The following is a 21,470-nucleotide window of genomic DNA, read 5'->3' on the forward strand; positions in this document are numbered from 1 at the left end:
TCCCCTGCATCGGCAGGCGGACGCGCAACCACTGCGCCACCAGGGAAGCCCCTCCCCCACTATTTTTGATATAAGTTTTTCAGAGTAGTACCTTCAAATTAGCATTTTTAACACTCGATAAAAAAGAAAATGCTGTGGTAATATATTATAGTTGTCCTCACTGAAAAATACATACCTTCATAATTGTAATTTGTCTCTTATATTAAGGTGGTATGTATTCCTAAGTATCATCTCATCTTCCCCCAAGTCTCACCTTCCCTTATATAGTTGTTAGACATCCAGAACTAAAAGTAGTTCTGAAATTTTGGTTAATGGGTAACCAAAAAATCTGAGGTAAACAAGAAAAAACTTTAGCAGATATTTTCTTGAATATCTTTTCAAGCCAAATGAACAGTTCTTTCATCTGAAAACAGCCCAGTTAATATGCCTTGATCTTTAGGTTATTATGTGCTACTGAATAGGAAATTTATTTTCAGTAAAGTGTGTCAGGATTTGGCTGAACGGGGCTGGGCTACAAGGAAATTAAAGTAGACTTCTCTACGTATCCTCTCTTACCAGCAGCTCTTCCCATTCCCCACCCCAATCAACAAAACATTTATAGAATTGTTAAGTTTTGTTCTTTTTACTTCTTTATTCATCCTTTCAAATATTTTGCTGCCATTTTCCAAAAGACATTATTATTTAACATTCAGTATACAGAGAATTCTCCATCAGAGATATTTTTTCTTAATCTTATTCAGTGAGACCCATGTTAGTTCAGCAGTGGACAGGTCACAAGAGGACATGAGAAAGGAAGAAAGGCTCTGGGACACCTGCATTAACAGCAAGAATACCACACAAGTAAATGATGTAATTCTGAAGAGGGGTAGCCTTAATGTCATTTTGATCATGAGTCATAAATATCGTAGCATCCTCTGAACACTTTAGCCATTACAACCGTCTAATATCTGGTACCATTAAATATTTCTGAAAGGAATTCTACTGTGTAAACGTTACTAAAGAAATCTGAACACAAGAACCTTGTAACTCTGCTCTGTGTCTGTAGTTTTACCTGCTTTAATCCGTTTTCCTAAAACAAGAGTTTTCAAGCCCTTAGCTGCAAAATGCATCGTTTTAAAAAGTAAACCTTATTATGCAGAACCCCCAACACATAAAACAGGTAGAAGTGATATTATACTGATAAAGCATATTTTATACAAAATCATAATACTATTCTACATAGGAAGCAATCAGATCAGTGAAGCTGTTTTGCTAAAACCAGTAAAACTGAAATTGGAATGCCAGGCTTACCATCAAACTTGTATGTGTATCAGAGTTTGGAAACCACTGCCCTAAAACCTCACATTGTCTCCATTATCAGCCCCAAGCCTCATTTCCAAACCTCTATCAAACCTTCTTTTCCTTATAAAAATAAAGCCTGAACTTTAACAAGGCCCACCAAAATCTGGACTGTAGCATATCTCTCATCAATTTCTTGCAGGAACTGTCTTCCAGCCAGTATGTTTTCTCAGTGTCCCTCAATATGCCAACTTAGGGCTTCCCTGGTGGCGCAGTGGTTGCGCGTCTGCCTGCCGATGCAGGGGAACCGGGTTTGCGCCCCTGTCTGGGAGGATCCCACATGCCGCGGAGCGGCTGGGCCCGTGGGCCATGGCCGCTGAGCCTGCGCGTCCGGAGCCTGTGCTCCGCAACGGGAGAGGCCACAACAGAGGGAGGCCCGCATACCCCAAAAAAAAAAAAAAAAAAAAAAAAAAATTTCTATAGAGACCACAAAAAAAAAAAAATATATATATATATATATATATATATATATGCCAACTTAAATTCCTTCATTCATTTACTTAACGTATATGTTCTGAGTGCCTATAATGAACCTCTAGGTTTTTGCTTATTCTGCTCCTTTTTGCCTTAGAATCTTCCTCAATGATCCTCAACAAAAGCTTTCTCCTCTTATTTCCCAAAGTACTCAGTGACTTCTGCCACTCATGAATTCTGAAGTGACTGCCTTTATTAATTAATGTGCCACATGGTATATAGTCAATACTAATAGAGAAATGTACCAAAGTACATATTTGTTTCCTCGGTTTGGATTTTTAAAAATCAAGCTTTTATTTCTACTAAAGAAAATACAACCACTTTTGAATTTCAAAATTACAGATCTGAGTTTCATATATTTTATAGGAAAAAGCATACATGAATGCATAGTTTTAAGTGGTATGTGTGGTTTCAAGCATACTCTGTTGAGTAATTAAAAATTTAAAAGCCACAGTGACACTGTGAAAAGCTTACTAGGTTGCAAAAGAAAAGCCACATTTCTCACATATGTGATTAAAGAATAATTATCCAAGGTATTTTTTATAGCACAATATTTGATCAAAATTTTGGAATATAAAAATTTTTTTTGAAATATTCTAAATGCATGAGTTCTAATCTCTGCCACTAGCTGCAAACTTAGTAAAACTACTTCTAGTGGATTATATATGATTTGGTTTTGAAAGATGTTTAGATTTTTTTCTCTGCAATTTTATGTACTATCAAGCTATTTTTTAAAAACTTGGTGAAAGATGCCAGCCTTGTTTCAGAGAGGACTTGAATCAGCTTTAAAAGATAGGTAAAATTCAAGGTGGTAATTTTAAAGAGGGTGAAGTTTTCAAGCTCATCAATTACATTTCTATAGGAGTAGCTTACTAGATCACTGTTAAATTATTTAGAAACAAAATATTCAGGATACTCTCAGACTTTTTCTTTGCTGATTAATTTAAGACTAATCTAAAATTTACTACTGCCACATAAAATGTCAGTATAAGAATAAAGAGGGCTTCCCTGGTGGCGCAGTGGTTGAGAATCCGCCTGCTGATGCAGGGGACATGGGTTCGTGCCCTGGTCCGGGAAGATCACACGCGCCACGGAGCGGCTGGGCCCGTGAGCCATGGCCGCTGAGCCTGCGCGTCCGGAGCCTGTGCTCCGCAACAGGAGAGGCCACAACAGTGAGAGGCCCACGTACCACAAAAAAAAAAAAAAAAAAAAAAAAAGAATAAAGAAATTTACCCATATTTAATCACATAGTTGCCAAAAGTGGTACTAGGCTGACATTGCTCCACCTACTGATGTTTCTTTGGTTTATCTCATTAAGGGACCCCTGTAAAGCAACTGATAAATTGTAAGCGGAGTGACTTCCAAGTCAAGCACACAGCCTAGCTCTACTGTAAATTGTCTCCACTATAAACTGACAGCTAGACAGCTACTGCTGTACAGCACCTAAAAAGTTTTGTCTAGAGTCCATCCAGTGAAAAATAAAAACAAACAAAGCACTCAGAAGTTACAACATACTGATTACAATTTAAAATAAGTTAAATACCCCACAGAAGGAATGGGAATAAAGAAAAATAATCATGTCGCAGAACAATTCTGGATGGAGCATTTTCCTTTCAGCAACTGGAGAGTACTGAATGTTTAGGTTGAAATCAGATTAGAGCTGTTTATCTAAACTCAGTCAATAGCTTTCTTTTTTGATTGTTAGATTAAGCTAGTTTTATTGACTATGAGTAGGAAGCACTGCTGAATGACAGAAGACAAACTAGGCAGCAACGATACAGGAATTAATGTCACTGGATTAAGACCTTTGGATTATAGCATAATTAAAAATATTAAATTTTAATAGAATTATAAAAGAAAAGGAAATGAAAGATAAGTTAATTGGCAAAAGTCTTCTATCAGTTATTTCCTAGACGATGGAGAGTTTTTTTTTTTTTTTCACTGCCTCTGTGATCAGGTCTTTATTCAAAATCAGCTGTCCAAAATGATTTGACCTTTACAGAGTAAACAAATTTAAGTTTATGCAGCAGCCTTCTTTTCCTCTGTGGTGGGTTTCTTTTTAGTGGGCTTCTTTTCAGCTGCTGGTTTCTTGGTCACTGCAGCCTTTTTTCCCACCAAAGCCTTCTTTGGCTTCTTCGGCTTCTTAACGCAAACAGCCTTCTCTCCTTTCTTTCCCACCACAAGCTTCTTGCCTGGAACCTCCTTCTCATCTGATTTGGCTTCTAGTGCTGCTGCTGCCCTATCCATCTGGATTTTGTGGTTCTTGGTCTGGCAAAGAATGGTGTTCCGGCTCATCGTCTTTGCATATGGGTTTAGCTTCAACATGATTCTCAGGTTTTTCAGTGGATTCTTCTTCAGGACTGCAGTGAATCTTCTCGCGTGGTGCTCGGAGGGCTCTTCGGATCTCTGGGTTTTTCAAGATTCTGCTGAGGTCTGTATCGAGCATCTTGTGCATGGGGAGGTTGTAGTTACTCTTGAGGGAGGCAGCTTTATGCCAACTGCCACACAGCTCATCTAACTTGCAGAAAGCACTTTCAGTCCAGATGCAGGAACGTCCCACATGCCCACCAGGAGCAAGTTTCAAAATGTTCAGTTTGCTTACATTAAGCAGAGTAATTCCAGGGACGTTTCTGAAGGCCTTGATGATACCATTGTCCTCATTATAGATGATGCAGGGTCCCCTGTGCTGGATACGGCAACAGTTTCCCATTTTGCCTTTGCTAGCTCTCATTCGCTGCAAGGTGTAGACCTTTCTGATATCATTCCAGGCCTTAAGTTTCTTCAGGAGCAAAACAGCCTCCTCGGTCTTCTTGTAGACTTTAACTTTATCTTCAACCACCAAAGGAAGTTCAGGAACTTCCTCTATATGATGACCTTTAGACATGACCAGCACTGGTAAAGCCGAGGCAGCCAGTGCAGAGCAGATGGCATATCGCTTCTGTGTTGTATTCACTCTGCGGTGCCAACGTTGCCAGGTCTTGGTTGGAGCAAACATGCGGCCCCCATGACACATATTTCCAAAAGCACCCTGGCCAGAATGGTGAGTGCCACCACCTCAAACCCTGGGAATTCGAGCCACAGCTCTGCCAGTACCCCAAGACTCAGCACTGGTTTGATGACCTGTTAATTCACCAACAGCATAGGGCTGTCTGTTGTTTTTGCGCAAGTGTTTAGCTTCAACATGATTCTCAGGTTTTTCAGTGGATTCTTCTTCAGGACTCTGCGATGAACCTTCTTGCGTGGTGCCCGGAGGGCTCTTTGGATCTCTGGGCTTTTCAAGATTCTGCTAAGGTGTGTGTTGAGCATCTTGTGCATGGGGAGGTTGTAGTTACTCTTGAGGAGGCAGCTTTATGCCAAGTGCCATACAGCTCCTCTAACTTGGGGAAAGCACTTTCAGTCCAAATGCAGGAACGTCCCACACTCCCACTAGGAGCAAGTTTCAGAATGTTCAGTTTGCTTACATTAAGCAGAGTAATTCCAGGGATGTTTCTGAAGGCCTTGATGATACCATTGTCCTCATTATAGATGATGCAGGGTCCCCTGTGCTGGATACGGTGACGGTTTCTCATTTTGCCTTTGCCAGCTCTCATTCGCTGTGACGCATAGAACTTTTTGATATCATTCCAGGCCTTAAGTTCCTTCAGAAGCAAAACAGCCTCCTTGGTCGTCTTGTAGTCTTCAACTGTATCTTCAACCACCAAAGGAAGTTCAGGAACTTCCTCTATACGATGACCTTTAGACATGACCAGAGCTGGTAAAGCCGAGGCAGCCAACGCAGAGCAGATGGCATATCGCTTCTGCATTGTATTCACTCTGCGGTGCCAACGTCGCCAGGTCTTGGTTGGCACAAACATGAGGCCCCCACGACACGTATTTCCCAAAGCACCCTGGCCAGAATGGTGAGTGCCGCCACCTCGAACCCTGGGAATTCGAGCCACAGCTCTGCCAGTACCCCAAGACTCAGCACTGGTTCGATGACCTGCTAATTCACTGACAGCATAGGGCTGTCTGTTGTTTTTGCGCAAATTGGTGTGAACAAAGTTCACAATATCTGGTTGAATGGGAGCCTTGAACACAGCAGGCAAAGTGACATTTTTGCCAGATGACTCCCCCTTTTCAGAGTACACTGATATCAGTGGACGAGCACACGCCATGGCGGGGAGATAAGGCCACGCTCCCCTCAACCCGGCGGCTCCCACAGGAAAAGCCGATGGAGAGTCTTGATTCGGTGATAAATCAAGCATTCCCTGTTTCTATACACAATGCTTTTTAAAAATCATTTGTGATAAGTGAAAAGATACATGTTTTACAAGGGGGTGTGGGGATGAGGTGGGTAATGTCCTATTTCAAGAAGGCTAAAGTATACTACAGAATCCCTAGTTGTACTTCATTCTAAAGATACAATATTCAGTGATATACTTCTATTCTTCACACATGTTCTCTGATTTTTTTCCCCCTTTATTACTGAACAAAAAGTACACCTGATTAAGTGTAAGGAGCACGCAGGTAAAGCCAGAGACTGACTATTTGGTGCACCCTCACAATTTCTATCACTGTCCTAATTTTATTAAATATAGAAACCCAACATTTTAATCCCTAAATCAGCACCATAATTTTTTCTATTTTCAATTAATTTCACTAAAATTACATTAAAATATAATATAACAAATGGCATTTGAAATAAATTTTAAAACCCTAGAACTCTTTCTTCAAAGAAGAGCTTCACTGGAGATAAGGCATGTAAAAACCTGGGTAGATTTCTCTGTGTTAGACCCCATCTCCTGGAGTTACCACTATAGTTCGTGACAGTTATTCACAGTAGTCTGAAAAACACTACTAAATCAATCAGTTGCTCAAATACCACATACAGATAAAGATGACACTACTACTGAAACTTTTGGATGGTGGGCAGTACCATCAAAGAGTGGCTTGAAATGTTTGTCAGCTGCTATAAGAATTTTCTAGGTTTCCCAAGAAAAGCAGTTTGGTGGAAAAGGCATAAATACGTACTTTTCAAACAACTGCAACTTCTTTACAAAAAAGCTCATTTGTTCCAAAGTTGAACTTGTGACAGTTCAGGACCACTTGTGTAGTAGCCAATATACAAGACGATAGATTGTAAAGTTAAGACCAACAGTAAAACAGTTTGCAAGAGTTCTAATGCTGGCTTTTGGCGAACATGAATTCATTTTCCAAACCAAAGGGCCCTAATAGTATTTTCCATTATTCAGAATTGGAGAGACTTCAGAGAAAAAACATTTGGGTTTTACAAAAAGCACTTTTAATATAAGAGAGTGAAATTAGCACTCTGTAATGACCTATATGGAAAAAGAATCTAAAAAAGAGTGGATATATGTGTATGTATAACTGATTCACTTTGCTGTACAGCAGATACTAACACAACGTTGTAAATCAACTACACTCCAATAAAAATTTTAAAAAAGAGAGTGAAATTAGCAAAAATGGTGGAGTAAGGAACTCCAGATTCCACCCCCCATAGGAGCAAAGAATAAAAAGGCACAAACGGTCAGAACCAATGTTTTTGGAACCCTCAAAGGCTTGCAGCAACCCAGACAATGCTTATTCCAACACCCCCCCCACCAGCCCCGCCACTGATTCTTGGTTAAGAATAGCAAACTTTGTGGTGTTTTTAACTTACCCAGTCCCATCCCCTACTCTCCAGCTTAGCAGTAGTCATGAAAATAACAGCCCACATTCCTAGTACCAGAGGTAGTAAAATGAACCTTATTTGCAAAGAATTCTAATTATTTGTTCTGACCATTCTAGTGGCTCCCTAGAAGACCACCTCAAAAAGAGTGTCTTTATTTTGCCTAACTCAGACCTGGCTCAGTGCTAAAGTGCTATATTTCAGTGGTAGGGGGCAGGGTTGCAATGTGTGGCTGGGAGTGAGGGGTTTGTTGGCAATGTTCATGCTAATGTCTTAGTCTGCTGTTGCTTGAGGTGATGGATAACAGTTGGGGGCAAACAATAAACTAACCAGAAAGCTTAGAAGGAAAGTCTGGAGCTTTGAAAAGGTCTGACATATTCTGGAAATCTAGAAGGCCAAATGCATGGCCTCAGGAAAGATCTAAGAAGGCCCTAGGATTTCACCTCCTATTGACCTTGAAGCTCTATGGAAGCTGGAAGTAAAGGCTAAGGCAGAGTTGTAAACTCCAGAAGTTAAAAGTTAAAGGCTCACCCTAACACACACACTGAGCCCCTGGGCAAAGATTGGAAAATTTTATCGTTTCCAGATATTTAATAAAACCACTGTTCAATCATTAATTGACACTAAGCAAATAGAACAGAGACTTCAGGGTCCACAATGGACAAAGAATATAACTTTTAGAGAATTAGTTCAAACAGTCACTAAACAAACAACATCTACAATACACATTGAAAACAACAAACACTGCAAAGGGGGAAGAGGTTCCATATTGTAATATTTGAAATATCCAGTTTTCAAAAAAAATTACAAGGTATGCAAAGAAATAAGAAAGTATGGCACAAGCACAAGAGAAAAGAATAGAAGCTGACTGAGGAAGCCTAGATGTTGATCTTTCTAGACAAAGCTATTTTAACGGTGTTCCATGACATAAAGTAAACTATGTCTAAAGAACTTAAAAAGTAAAAACAAAAATGTGTCATTAAATTGAGTAGATTAATAAAGAGATATTATAAAACTGAACCAAATGGAAATTTTGGAGCAGAAAAGTATAATAACTGAAATGAAAAATTCACTACTGGGGCTCAAAAGCAGATGTGAGCAGGCAGAAGAATCAGTAAACTTGAAACAGAAAAAAACAAACAAACAAAAACACCAAACAGAGGTTCAGAGACCCGTGGGACACCATGAAATACACCAACATATGCATAATGGGAGTCACATGAGGAGGAGAGAAGGGTGCAGCAAGAATATTTAAACAAATAGTGGCCAAAAATATGCCAAATTTTATATAAAATATCCAAGAAGCCCAACAAACTCCAGAAGAATAGACGCAAAAAGATCCACACATAGGCACATCATAAACTATCAAAAGCTAAAGACAGACTCTTGAAAGCAGCAAGAAAGATGCAATTCATTATGTTCAAGTGATTCTTAATTAGACTAACAAGTGATTTCTCATCAGAAACTATGCAGGGGCAGGCCAGAAGACAGTAGGATTACATATTCAAAGTGCTATAAGAATTCAGAGTTAGTCAAGAATTCTATATCTGGCAACACAATCCTTCAGAAATGAAGGAGAAATTAATACATTCCCAAATAACAAAAACTGAAGCAGTTCATCATTAGCAAAACCTGCCCTCCAACAAATGCTAATGGGAGTTCTTCAGGCTGAAATGAAAAGACACTACACAGTAACTCAAATACACATGAAGAAATAAAGTATACAAGGAAAGGTAACTACATAAGTAAATGCACAAGACAATGTAAATATATCTTTTGTTTATAACTCCTTTTCCCTTTCTTATTGAAAAGACAACTGCATCAACAGTAATTATAAATCTAGGTGGACAGGCACACAATATATAAAGATGAAATCTGTAACAATAACAGACAATCTAATATAGAGATATATAGAGACAATATGTAATCTCCAGGGCAGCCAGTAAGAAAATAACTCAAAAACTAGAGTAAAAGAAATGACAAGCAAATTAAAATTATCACACTAGAAAACTTTAATACAAAAGAAGATAGTAATGGAGGAACTAAGGAACAAAAGAGTCCTCCTTACCAGTAATTATATTCAATATCAACAGAGTAAACTCTCACATTAAAAGGCAGAGGACGGCAGAATGGATTTAAGAAAATGATCCAACTATATGCTGTCTACAGAGACTCAGATTTAAAGACAGAAATAAACTGAAAATAAAAAGATGGAAAAAGATATTCCATTCAAACAGCACACACAAGAATGGCTATACTAATAACAGATAAAACAGACAACACAAAAATTGTCTCCAGAGACAAAGATGGACAGTGTATAATGATAAAAGTGAGTAACAAATATAAACATATATGCACCAAACAACAATATGAAGCAAAACCTAACAAAAGAGAAATAACCTAGTAATATTAGTTGGAAATTTTAATACCCCCACTTTCAATAATAGAACTAGAAAGAAATTTAGCAAGGAAATAGACACTTGAACACCACCCTATAACAATTAAATCTAAGAGACATCTGTAAAACACTCCAAAACAAAAAAACTACAAAAGAATAATATTAATTCTTGTCAAGTGCACATGGAACATTCTCTAGGATAGATGATACATTAGGCCATAAAACAAGTCAAATAAAATTTAAAAGGGTGAAATCATACAAATTATGTTCTCTGACCACAACAGAATGAAGTTAGAAATTAACAGAAGAAAATTTGGAAAATTCACAGACATATATAAATTAAACATTCCAAATAATTAGTGAGTTAAAGAAAGAAAAAAAAATCACAAGGGAAATGAGAAAATACCTTGAGATAAATGAAAACAAAATATAAAACATACCAAAATTTATGGGATGCAGCAAAAGCAGTGCTAAGAGGGAAATTTATAGCTGTAAATGTTTACCTTATAAAGAAGAACTTCTTATAAAGAAGAACTGAAATCAATAGCTTTATCTCCCACCTTAAGAAACTAGAAAACGAAGAAGCATAAAGGAATAATAAAGACTAGAGTGGAAATAAATGAAGTAGAGAATAGAAAAACAATAGAAAAGATCAATAAAACCCAAAGTTGCTTCAATGAAAAATCAATAAAAACTTTAGCTAGATTGACCAAGAAAAAAAAAAGAGACAAGACTTAAATGACTAGAATCAGAAATGAAAGTGAGAACATTACTACTGACCTTAGAAAAATAAAAAGGATTGTAAAGGAATACAATGAACAACTGTATACCAACAAATTAGATAACCTGGCTGAAATGGACACACTTCTAGAAACTACCAAAACTGTCTCAAAAAGTAACAGAAAATATCATAGACCTATAATAAATAAAGAGATTAAGTTAGTAATCAAAAAAATTCCAACAAAGCCCAGATGGCTTAGCTGGTGAATTTAACCAACTGTTTAAAGAAGAATTAAGAACAGGAGAGGAGGGAACACTTACTAACTTGGTCTGAGGCCAGTATCATGATATCACAGCCAGACAGATATATTACAATGAAACTACAGAACAATATCCCTTATAAAGATAAGTGCAAAATCCTCAACAAAATACCGGCAAACTAAATCTAGATGCATACAAAAACTGTTATAAACCATAACCAAGTGAGAGTAATCCCAGGAACACAAGGTTCGTTCAGTGTATGAAATCAATTAATATAATAAACTATACAAGAGACTGAAAGCAAAACCACATAATCTTCTCAATAGATGCAGAAAAAGCGTTTGACAAAATCCAGCACCCTTTCATGATAAAAATACTTAACAAACTAGGAAAAGAGGGAACTTTCTCAATCTGATGCAGGATATCTATGAAAAACCCAAAGCTAACAACATACTGAAACTGAAAGTTTTCCCTCTGAGTTCAGGACCAATACAACATGCCCACTTTCACCACTGCTATTTAGCATTACACTGAAGGTTCTAGTTAGGGCAATTAGGCAGGAAACAGAAGTAAAAATCATCCAGATTGGAAAGGAAGAAACAAAACTATTTCTACTTGGAAATGACAGGATCTTATCTATAGCAAATCTTAAAGAATCTACCCAAAAAACTTACTAGAGCTAATAAACAAATTCAGCAGTTGCAGGATACAAAATAACACAACATATCAGTTGCATAACTATACTGTAGCAATGAACAATCTGAAAATGAAACTAAAAACAAACACAAAAACCAAATTTACAACAGCTTCAAAAAGAATAAAATACTTAGGAATAAATTTAACCAAAGAAGCACAAGAGTTGAATACTGAAAACTACAAAACACTGTAAAGAAATTAAAGATCTACACAAATGGAAAGATATCATGTGTTCATGAACTGGAAGACTTTAATACTGTTAAGATGGCAATATACCCCAAAGTGATCTACAGGTTCAATGCAATCTCTATCAAAATTCCAACTGCCATTTTTAGGAAATGGACAAGCTGATCCTAAAATTCATGTGGATTTGCAAGAAACACAGAATAGCCAAAATAATTTTGAAAAAAGAACAAAGTTGGAAGGCTCATATTCCCAATTTCAAAACTTAGTATGAAAAAATAGTAAAAAAAACAGTGTAGTACTGGCATAAAATCAGGCATGTAGACTGATGGAATAGAACTGACTGTCCAGAAATAAACCCATACATTTATGGTTGGTCAGTTGATTTCAACCAGGGTATTGAAATCATTCAATGGAGAGATTAGTCTTTTCAACAAATAGTGGTGGGACAACTGGGTATCCATATGTAAAAGAATAAAGTTTGATCCCTACCTCATATTATATACAAAAATTAACTTAAAACAGATCAAAGAGTTAAATGTAAGTGCTGAAACTATAAAATTCTTAAAAGGCAACACAGGTGAAAAATCTGTGACCGTGGATTAGGCAACTTTATTTTAAAGATATGACAACAAAAGCACAAGCAAAGAAAAAATAAATTGGACTTCATTAAAATGAAAAACATCTGTGACTCAAATAACATGATCAAGAAAATGAAAGGACAACACTCAGAATGGGAGAAAGTATCTGCATATCATGTATCTGATAAGGGTCTAGTATTCAGAACATATAAACAACTCTTACAAACAACAATAAAAAGACAACCCAATTAAAAAACTGGCAAAGAATTTGAACAGACATTTCTCCAAAGATATACAAATGGCCAAGAAGCACTTGAAAATATGTTCAATTTCATTTGTCATTTGAGAAATGCAAATCAAAGCCCCAATGAGATACACACACCCACTCAGACGGCCCTTATAAAAAAGACAGAGAATAACAAGTATGGGCAAGGATGTGGAGAAATTCGAATTCTAATATGTTGTTTGTGGAACTGGAAAATGGTATAGCCACTGTGCAAAAGTTTGGCAGTTCCTCAAAAGGTTAAACATAGGTATCTATTAATGCCCCTCCTAGGTATCTATGAAAGAGAAGTAAAAAACGTATGTCCACACAAAAACTTATACACGAATGTTCGTAACAACATTATTCACAATATCCAGAAAGTGGAAACAGCCTAAATGTCTATTAGCTGATGAGTGGATAAACAAAATGTGGTATAGTCATATAATGGAATATTATTTAGTCATAAAAAGGAATGGAGTACTGTTAAAATGTGCCAACACAGATGAACCTTGAAAACATTCTAATTGCAGGAAGGCAGACACAAAGGCCACTTATTGCATACCATTTATGTGAAATTTCCAGAATAGGCAAATCCATAGAGACAAAAAGATTAATGATTGATCACCAAGGATGTTGCTAAACAGCCTACAATGAACAGAACATCCCCCAACAATAAAGAATTACCCAATTCGAAATGTCAGTAGTGCTGAGGCTGAAAAATCCTGTTCTAATGTGAAGTTTAATCTATTAAATAGGAAAAAATAATCCATCATGTAGAATTATATTAATATTATTTTGAGACAACTACTCCAAACTTACTAGAGCTCTAATTCCTCATACATGTTGACAATATCAAATCAGATGGTGAAGGTGTGTTCAAGTATCAGTTTCAGGTTTCGAGTGTACCTTAAAGGTCACCTATTTTAAGGCATCTTTAAGATTTTGCAATTCAAATAGGTTTCTTTTTCTGAGAAGAGTTCAACCATATTGGATATAAGGATTCTGGGAAATTTGAAAGCCATCAGTGTTTTTAGAACTTGTTTTAAGGATGTTTCATCTGCAGAAATCTCCTACCTATTTTACATTTACCTCTCTACTCATTGGAGAAGACGAGATTATGGGTTTTGAGGTTGGGATCCAGGACTTCACATTTGGCTTGGTGAAAAGGTCATGTGGGCATCATGCTGAAGAGGCTGTACACAATAATGTGTGTAACTGTAAGAAAGCTGTGAGCACACTGGTACCTGTGCATCTTTTCTAATCAGTTTCCCTGGAACTGGAATCTGACCAAGCACTTATTGGTCAGTCATTTAATGACCAGTCATTTATTCTTCTTTGAAAGATGAGATAAAAGATGTTCACAAAAGCTTTCAAAGGGAGCTCCTTATGGATGAAAGTGTCTGAAAACCATGAATATGGGCAGAAATGCCTTAATTTACAAAATCAATGCACTTTTGAATGAAAAATATGAGAAGTAAATATTCATGTTTATAATTCTGTGAAGCAGAAAGCACTCAAGTATAGTGGGAAAAGGCACAGACTCAGAAGTAATGACCTAGTTTCAAATCGTGGCTCTGCTGAACTAACATCCAAGTCACTTAATCTCTCTGAACCTGTTTTCTTATTCAAAAGAATAGGGATAATTTTATATTTGCTCTAAGTACCTCATCAGATTATGAGGATCAAACAATAATACAATTTGTGAAAGGTGTTATAATAAATGCTTGCCTAATAAAGAATGTATTTCAATGGAGAGGTTTTTTTTTTTAATGAACAAAGTTAAAATTCATGGACAAGGAGATTAAAATGGAATCTTGCTCTTTGGTTTAAGATACTAGTACACAATACTAAAGCAGCTCAATGGATCTTCATAATAGTAGTCCCTCCAAACCCTTTTCCCCCAACCCTCAAAAAAGATGTTTTCTGATATCTATTCAAAAGTAATAGCTCTGAGACACGTTGCATATGCTATCAACTTAAGTTTACTCTCTTTGGCTGACTTTACGTCATCTTGGGCTGGCAGCTAGGAGCCAATGACAAAATAGTACCACTTGCACAGTCTCCAGGCAGAGGAAGCCTATTGAGTTTTTGTTTTTAAAAGACCTACAAAATGGTAACTCTGAAGTATAATGTGCATTATCATCATCCTTCTCAAAAAGCCACTAATTATAAATATGTCATTATTATTTAGCCAACTTTACTTAAAATGAGGGAATAAGTTAATTTTGAGATTCTCTCTTCTGGGGCAGAATGATAATGAATTTCTTAAGCTGCATATTTACAGAAGGGAGTCTTCGAGACATGAAGCCAATATATTAAGGACACTGGCTACAGATGTGTGTATTACAACACATTGGTCTTCCCAGGCTTTGGCAATGACTGGCCTTTAGCTGAGGTTATATTGGTCTGGCTTCAGGCTGTTATTGGTTGTACCCCTACTCAAACACCTACTCGCCTGAACAGTTTCATGACAGATGCAGAAGCCCCAAAGTTCTCACTTAGAAGTTTTTATTGACTCCCAAGAAATCAATAAAATGGCTTGAAGAAAAGAAAACTCAAGTTCAAATACAATGAAATTAGCTCTATATAAAAGCAAATTATCAGGAACTATAAGTAGTTAGAAGCTTAGTATCTGAGATCGTGAAGGCAATCTGACACTAACGGTGTATCAATTCAGAAAAACTGTTAAAATTTGTTTTTCAAATGTCCATGAATTCTTTAGACCACAGCCAAATGAAAAGTATGGAGGGATATTAATAAAAGTATAGAAATAAAGGAAACTAAATGTTTTCCATGAGTCTTACTCATAACTAAATGAGTCCTTAACTGACCAAAGACCAGAAAAGGAAAAAACTGTATTTTACATTTGGGTAGTAGTCTTTAAAAATGTTTTTGTTTTTTCATTATATGTACATCCATGTTACATTGCATGGCTACTTGAAGTTACCAGACAAATTAGTAATACCTTAAATACCAGAATGAAAGTGTTTTTCTTAAAAGAAAACTCAATTAGAATTTTGAAAATAACTTTAACTTTCAATTTTCACACTTTTTTTCCATTCTGGAAAGTGCCCTTGATTTCTGATTTACAACTAGAGCAGATTTGTACTGCACAGTCTAGCATTTAATTAGAAACCATTTTGATCTCTTCTTGTTACATATCAGTCTTTTTCATCATTCCATTAGACTGTAAGCTCCTGAGCAGGAATTCGGCTTTTTCTTTTTAGTCCTTACCAGGACATCAGAGTGCTCAGAAGACAGAGGAGCAGTGCTTGTTGACAGACATTACCCTCAGGAGAAACTGCAGCTGTGACGCTCAGGAGTAAGAAAAGTATGAAGCAAAAGAACTGTGAGCTTGAGAAGAAGAGCCCTGAGGATGCACCACTTGTCTGTCACCACATGGGTGTCAACTTCTTTCACCTCTCTTACCTTTTGTCTCTTTAGCAATAAAGCAGTGGTAAATGATACATTTCTCCTAGCATTATCATTAAATGAGATCAAATATGGGAATGTTCTGCACATTGTTAAGAATTCCGTGTTACTATAACTTACAATTATCTATGCTGCTGTTGCTAGGGTAAAATACTAATCACATTTTTCTTTCCTTTCCCAAAGAATTGTTTTGTCTACCCACAAACTGCTCAACTGATTCTCTCTAACCTTTTTTCCCACCTCTCTTCCTTAGCCTTCATTTAACACTTGTAGTAAGTTTCAAAATTTTCTGCAGTAGGCGCCTATGTTTTAACACAGCTGGTCACCATGATTCTCATCTAACATGAGTCTTTAAAGCTTGTTGGAACTTTTAGCAACTAAAAGTTGGGGAGGTGGAAAAGGACCCACAGCAAGTGTCCTTAGTACAGTCACTCAGAAACAGCTTACTATCATTCTGTTTAATAAGCACAATTATTGCTCTGACTTCTAAACCATACATGTGTAATTTAACATACTAGTTTTATTCAATGAGGCAGAGTAGCTTCAGAATACCAAAAAGATTTCCTTTTAGGCACTTTTGTAAACAATGTTTATTCCAAGTCCTAAGCTCAATTGCTGCATTAAAAGAAAACAAAAAAAAACCACTGCCTTGATTTCTAAATATTTTTTAAAAATCTACTTATACGGTACCATGAAAAACCAAAATGTAAATATATTTCACATACACCAAACTGGCACAGAAGACCAGCACTACCACATGTTGGTGAGCACGTGGGGCAAAAAGAATACTTATAACACTGCTTGGAAACAATCTGGAATTATCTATAAGTTGTGGATGTGTATACCTTTCTGAGTTGTTCCACTTCTAGATATAATTCCCTAGGAAAACACTCTTACGGTATGTACACTAAGAGACATTTTCACAGCAGCACTGTTCGAAACAGCAGAAAACTGGAAACAAATCCAAATGTTCATTAACTGGAGAACAGACAAATGTGCTATATTTATTCAAAGGCATAACATACATCTGTATTAATATACTTCAGATTATATGGATGAACCTTACAATATTGAATTTAAAAAAATATGTTGTAAAGACTACATTCAACCTGAGTCCATTACATGAAGTTAAAAAACATCTAAAACAAAATAATGTATCATCTGGGGATACATAAATAGGTAATAAAATCATAAAGCAAAAGAAAGCAAAAACACAAAATTCAGTATTATAGTTACCAAAGGTTGGGCAGGAGGGTGATATGACTGGGAAGGGGCATGCAGTGAGCTTCAAAGGTAATAGTAATGATCTTTTCCTTATGTTAGGGAGGTGAGTACAAAGAAGTGTTTGCTTTATTATTCTGTAAATCATACATATGTTATATACTTTTTTTTGATATGTATGAAATAATTCATTTTAAAAGGTACCTAAGGGAGCCTGAACCAAGACGGCTGAGTAGAATGACGTGCTCTCACTTCCTCTCGTGAGAACATAAGAATCACAACTAGCTGCTGGACAGTCATCGACAGGAAGACACTGGAACTCACCAAAAAAGATACCCCACATCCAAAGACAAAGGAGAAGCCACAATGAGACGGTAGGAGGGGCGCAATCACAATAAAATCAAATCCCATAACTGCTGGGTGGGTGACTCACAAACTGGAGAACACTTATACCTGACTGCAGGACTTCGACAGGACTGGGGGAAACAGAGATTCCACTCCTGGAGGGCACACACAAAGTAGTGTGCACATCGGGACCCAGGGGAAGGAGCAGTGACTCCATAGGAGACTGAACCATACCTACCTGCTAGTGTTGGAGGGTCTCCTCCAGAGGCGGGGGGTGGCTCTGTTTCACTGTGAGGACAAGGACACTGGCAGCAGAAGTTCTGGGAAGTAGTCCTTGGTGTGAGCCCTCCCAGAGTCTGCCATTAGCTCCAACAGAGAGACCAGGTAGGCTCCAGTGTTGGGTTACCTCAGGCCAAACAACCAACAGGGAGGGAACCCAGCCCCACCCATCAGCAGTCAAGTGGATTAAAGTTTTAATGAGCTCTGCCCACCAGAGCAACACCCAGCTCTACCCACCACCAGTCCCTCCCATCAGGAAACCTGCAAAAGCCTCTTAGATAACCTCATCCACCAGAGGGCAGATGGCAGAAGCAAAAGCTACAATCCTGCAGCCTGTGGAACAAAAACCACATTCACAGAAAGACAGACAAGATGAAAAGGCAGAGGGCTATGTACCAGATGAAGGAACAAGATAAACCCCAGAAAAACAACTAAATGAAGTGGAGATAGGCAACCTTCCAGAAAAAGAATTCAGAATAATGATAGTGAAGATGATCCAGAACCTCGGAAAAAGAATGGAGGCAAAGATCGAGAAGATCCAAGAAATGTTTAAGAAAGACCTAGAAGAATTAAAGAACAAACAGAGAGATGAACAATACAATAACTGAAATGAAAACTACACTAGAAGGAATCAATAGCAGAATAACTGAGGGAGAAGAACGATTAAATGACCTGGAAGACAGAATGGTGGAATTCACTGCTGCAGAACAGAATAAGGAAAAAAGAATGAAAAGAAATGAAGACAGCCTAAGAGACCTCTGGGACAACATTAAACGCAGAACATTCACATTATAGGGGTCCCAGGAGGAGAAGAGAGAGAGAAAGCACCCGAGAAAATATTTGAAGAGATTGAAGTCGAAAACTTCCTTAACATGGGAAAGGAAATAGCCACCCAAGTCCAGGAAGCGCAGTGAGTCCCATACAGGATAAACCCAAGGAGAAACATGCCGAGACACACAGTAATCAAATTGGCAAAAATTAAAGACAAAGAAAAATTACTGAAAGCAGCAAGGGAAAAATGACAAATAACATACAAGGGAACTCCCATAAGGTTAACAGCTGATTTCTCAGCAGAAACTCTACAAGCCAGAAAGGAGTGGCATGATATACTTAAAGTGATGAAAGGGAAAAACGTACAACCAAGATTACTCTACCCAGCAAGGATCTCATTTGGATTCGATGGAGAAATCAAAAGCTTTACAGACAAGCAAAAGCTAAGAGAATTCAGCACCACCAAACCAGCTCTACAACAAATGCTAAAGGAACTTCGTAGCAATACTCATACCAGATAAGATAGACTATAAAATAAAGAATGTTACAAGAGACAAGGAAGGACAGGACACTACATAATGATCAAGGATCAATCCAAGAAGATAGAACAATTATAAATATATATGCGCCCAACATAGGAGCACCTAAATATATAAGGCAACTGCTAACAGCTGTACAAGAGGAAATCGACACTAACACAGTAATAGTGGGGGACTTTAACACCTCACTTACACCAATGGACAGATCATCCGAAATGAAAATAAAGCAGGAAACAGAAGCTTTAAATGACACAACAGACCAGACAGAATTGATATTTATAGGACATTCCATCCAAAAACAGCAGATTACACTTTCTTCTCAAGTGCGCACAGAACATTCTCCAGGATAGATCACATCTTGGGTCAAAAATCAAGCCTCAGTAAATTTAAGAAAATTGAAGTCATATCAAGCATCTTTTCTGACCACAACGCTATGGGATTAGAAATGAATTACAGGAGAGAAAAGGTAAAAAACACAAACACATGGAGGCTAAACACTACATTACTCAATAAGCAAGAGATCCCTGAAGAAATCAAAGAGGAAATTTAAAAATACCTAGAGAAAAATGACAATGAAAACACGATAATCCAAAACCTCTGAGATGCAGCAAAAGCAGTTCTAAGAGGGAAGTTTATAGCTATACAAGCCTACCTCAAGAAACAAGAAAAATCTCAAATAAATAATCTAACCTTACACCTAAAGTATCTAGAGAAAGAAGAACAAACAAAACCCAAAGTTAGCAGAAGGAAAGAAATCATAAAGATCAGAGCAGAAATAAATGAAATAGAAACAAAGAAAACAATAGCAAAGATCAATAAAACTAAAAGCTGGTTCTTTTTTTTTTTTTTTTTAAAGCTGGTTCTTTGAGAAGATAAACAAAATTGATAACCAGGACCAGATGGCTTCACAGGTGAATTCTATCAAACATTTAGAGAAGAGCTGACACCCATCCTATTCCAAAAATTGCAGAGGAAGGAACACTCCCAACTCATTCAATGAGGCCACCATCACCCTGCTACCAAAACCAGACAAAAATACTACAAAAAAAGAAAATTACAGACCAATATCACTGATGAATACAGATGCAAAAATCCTCAACAAAATACTAGCAAACAGAATCCAGAAACACATTAAAAGGATCAGACACCATGATCAAGTGGGATTTATCCCAGGGATGTAAGGATTCTTCAATATACGCAAATCAATAAATGTGATACACCATATTAACAAACTGAAGGATAAAAACCATATGATCATCTCAATAGATGCAGAAAAAGCTTTTGACAAAATGCAACACCAATTTATAATAAAAACTCTCCAGAAAGCGGGCATACAGGGAACCTATCTCAACATAATAAAGGTCATATGCGACAAACCCATAGCAAACATTATTCTCAATGGTGAAAAACTGAAAGCATTTCCTCTAAGATCAGGAAAAAGACAAGGATGTCCACGCTCACTGCTATTATTCAACATAGTTTTGGAACTCCTAGCCTTGGCAATCAGAGAAGAAAAAGAAATAAAAGGAATACAAATTGGAAAAGAAGAAGTAAAACTGTCACTGTTTGCAGATGACATGATGCTATACGTAGAGAATCCTAAAGATGCCACCAGAAAACTACTAAAGCTAATCAATGAACTTGGTAAAGTTGCAGGATACAAAATTAATGCACAGAAATCTCTTGCATTCCTATACACTAATGATGAAAAATCTGAAAGAGAAATTAAGCAAACACTGCCATTTACCATTGCAACAAAAAGAATAAAATACCTAGGAATAAACCTACCTAAGGAGACAAAAGACCTGTATGCAGAAAACTCTAAGACACTTATGATCCAGCAATCCCACTACTGGGCATATACCCAGAGAAAACTAGAATTCAAAAAGACACATGCACCCCTATGTTCATTGCAGCACTATTTACAATAGCCAGGTCATGGAAGCAACCTACATGCTCATCAACAGATGAATGGGTAAAGAAGTTGTGGTACATATATACAGTGGAATATTACTCAGCCATAAAAAGGAATGAAATTGAGTCATTTGTTGAGACGTGGATGGATCTAGAGACTGTCATACAGAGTGAGAAAACAACTAATACTATACTTTCTTGGTTTATTTGTATGGAAATATGTTAATATAAATGTTTCAGACATTACATGAAATTTCTAAAAATCTTATATGTTCTGGTATAATGTTATAAGTCATAATTCTAGTTATTACTTTAAAATGTATATCTTAGAAATAACTAAATTTCCTTGTCAATTGCATTATTATGAACTTTCATCAAAACTTTA

At 37.0% G+C, this 21,470-nt stretch overlaps 3 protein-coding genes across 12 annotated transcripts in view; all 3 read right to left on the reverse strand.

The window, feature by feature from the left end:
• The window catches only part of NR3C1 (nuclear receptor subfamily 3 group C member 1), a 137,588-nt gene that overhangs the window by 87,496 nt on the left and 28,622 nt on the right, over positions 1-21,470 (reverse strand). The window lies entirely within an intron of this gene.
• LOC129392352 (60S ribosomal protein L4-like) lies at positions 2,450-4,971 on the reverse strand. Its single transcript, XM_055086813.1, is given in 2 exon segments — positions 2,450-4,177; positions 4,179-4,971. Coding segments are annotated over 2 exon segments (993 nt in total). The 5' UTR covers positions 4,826-4,971; the 3' UTR covers positions 2,450-3,831.
• Positions 4,988-6,454, reverse strand: LOC102979197 (60S ribosomal protein L4-like). The gene has a single exon (XM_028493338.2). It carries the CDS (start codon positions 6,054-6,056, stop codon positions 5,088-5,090), a length of 969 nt encoding a protein of 322 aa, XP_028349139.2. The 5' UTR covers positions 6,057-6,454; the 3' UTR covers positions 4,988-5,087.

Source organism: Physeter macrocephalus, chromosome 8 (assembly GCF_002837175.3).
Source record: "Physeter macrocephalus isolate SW-GA chromosome 8, ASM283717v5, whole genome shotgun sequence".
In the NCBI taxonomy this organism is placed as follows: domain Eukaryota; kingdom Metazoa; phylum Chordata; class Mammalia; order Artiodactyla; family Physeteridae; genus Physeter; species Physeter macrocephalus.

Excerpts from the sequence above, each read along its gene's own strand:
- LOC102979197 (XM_028493338.2), bottom strand. The coding sequence starts at position 6,056 with ATGCTTGATTTATCACCGAATCAAGACTCTCCATCGGCTTTTCCTGTG.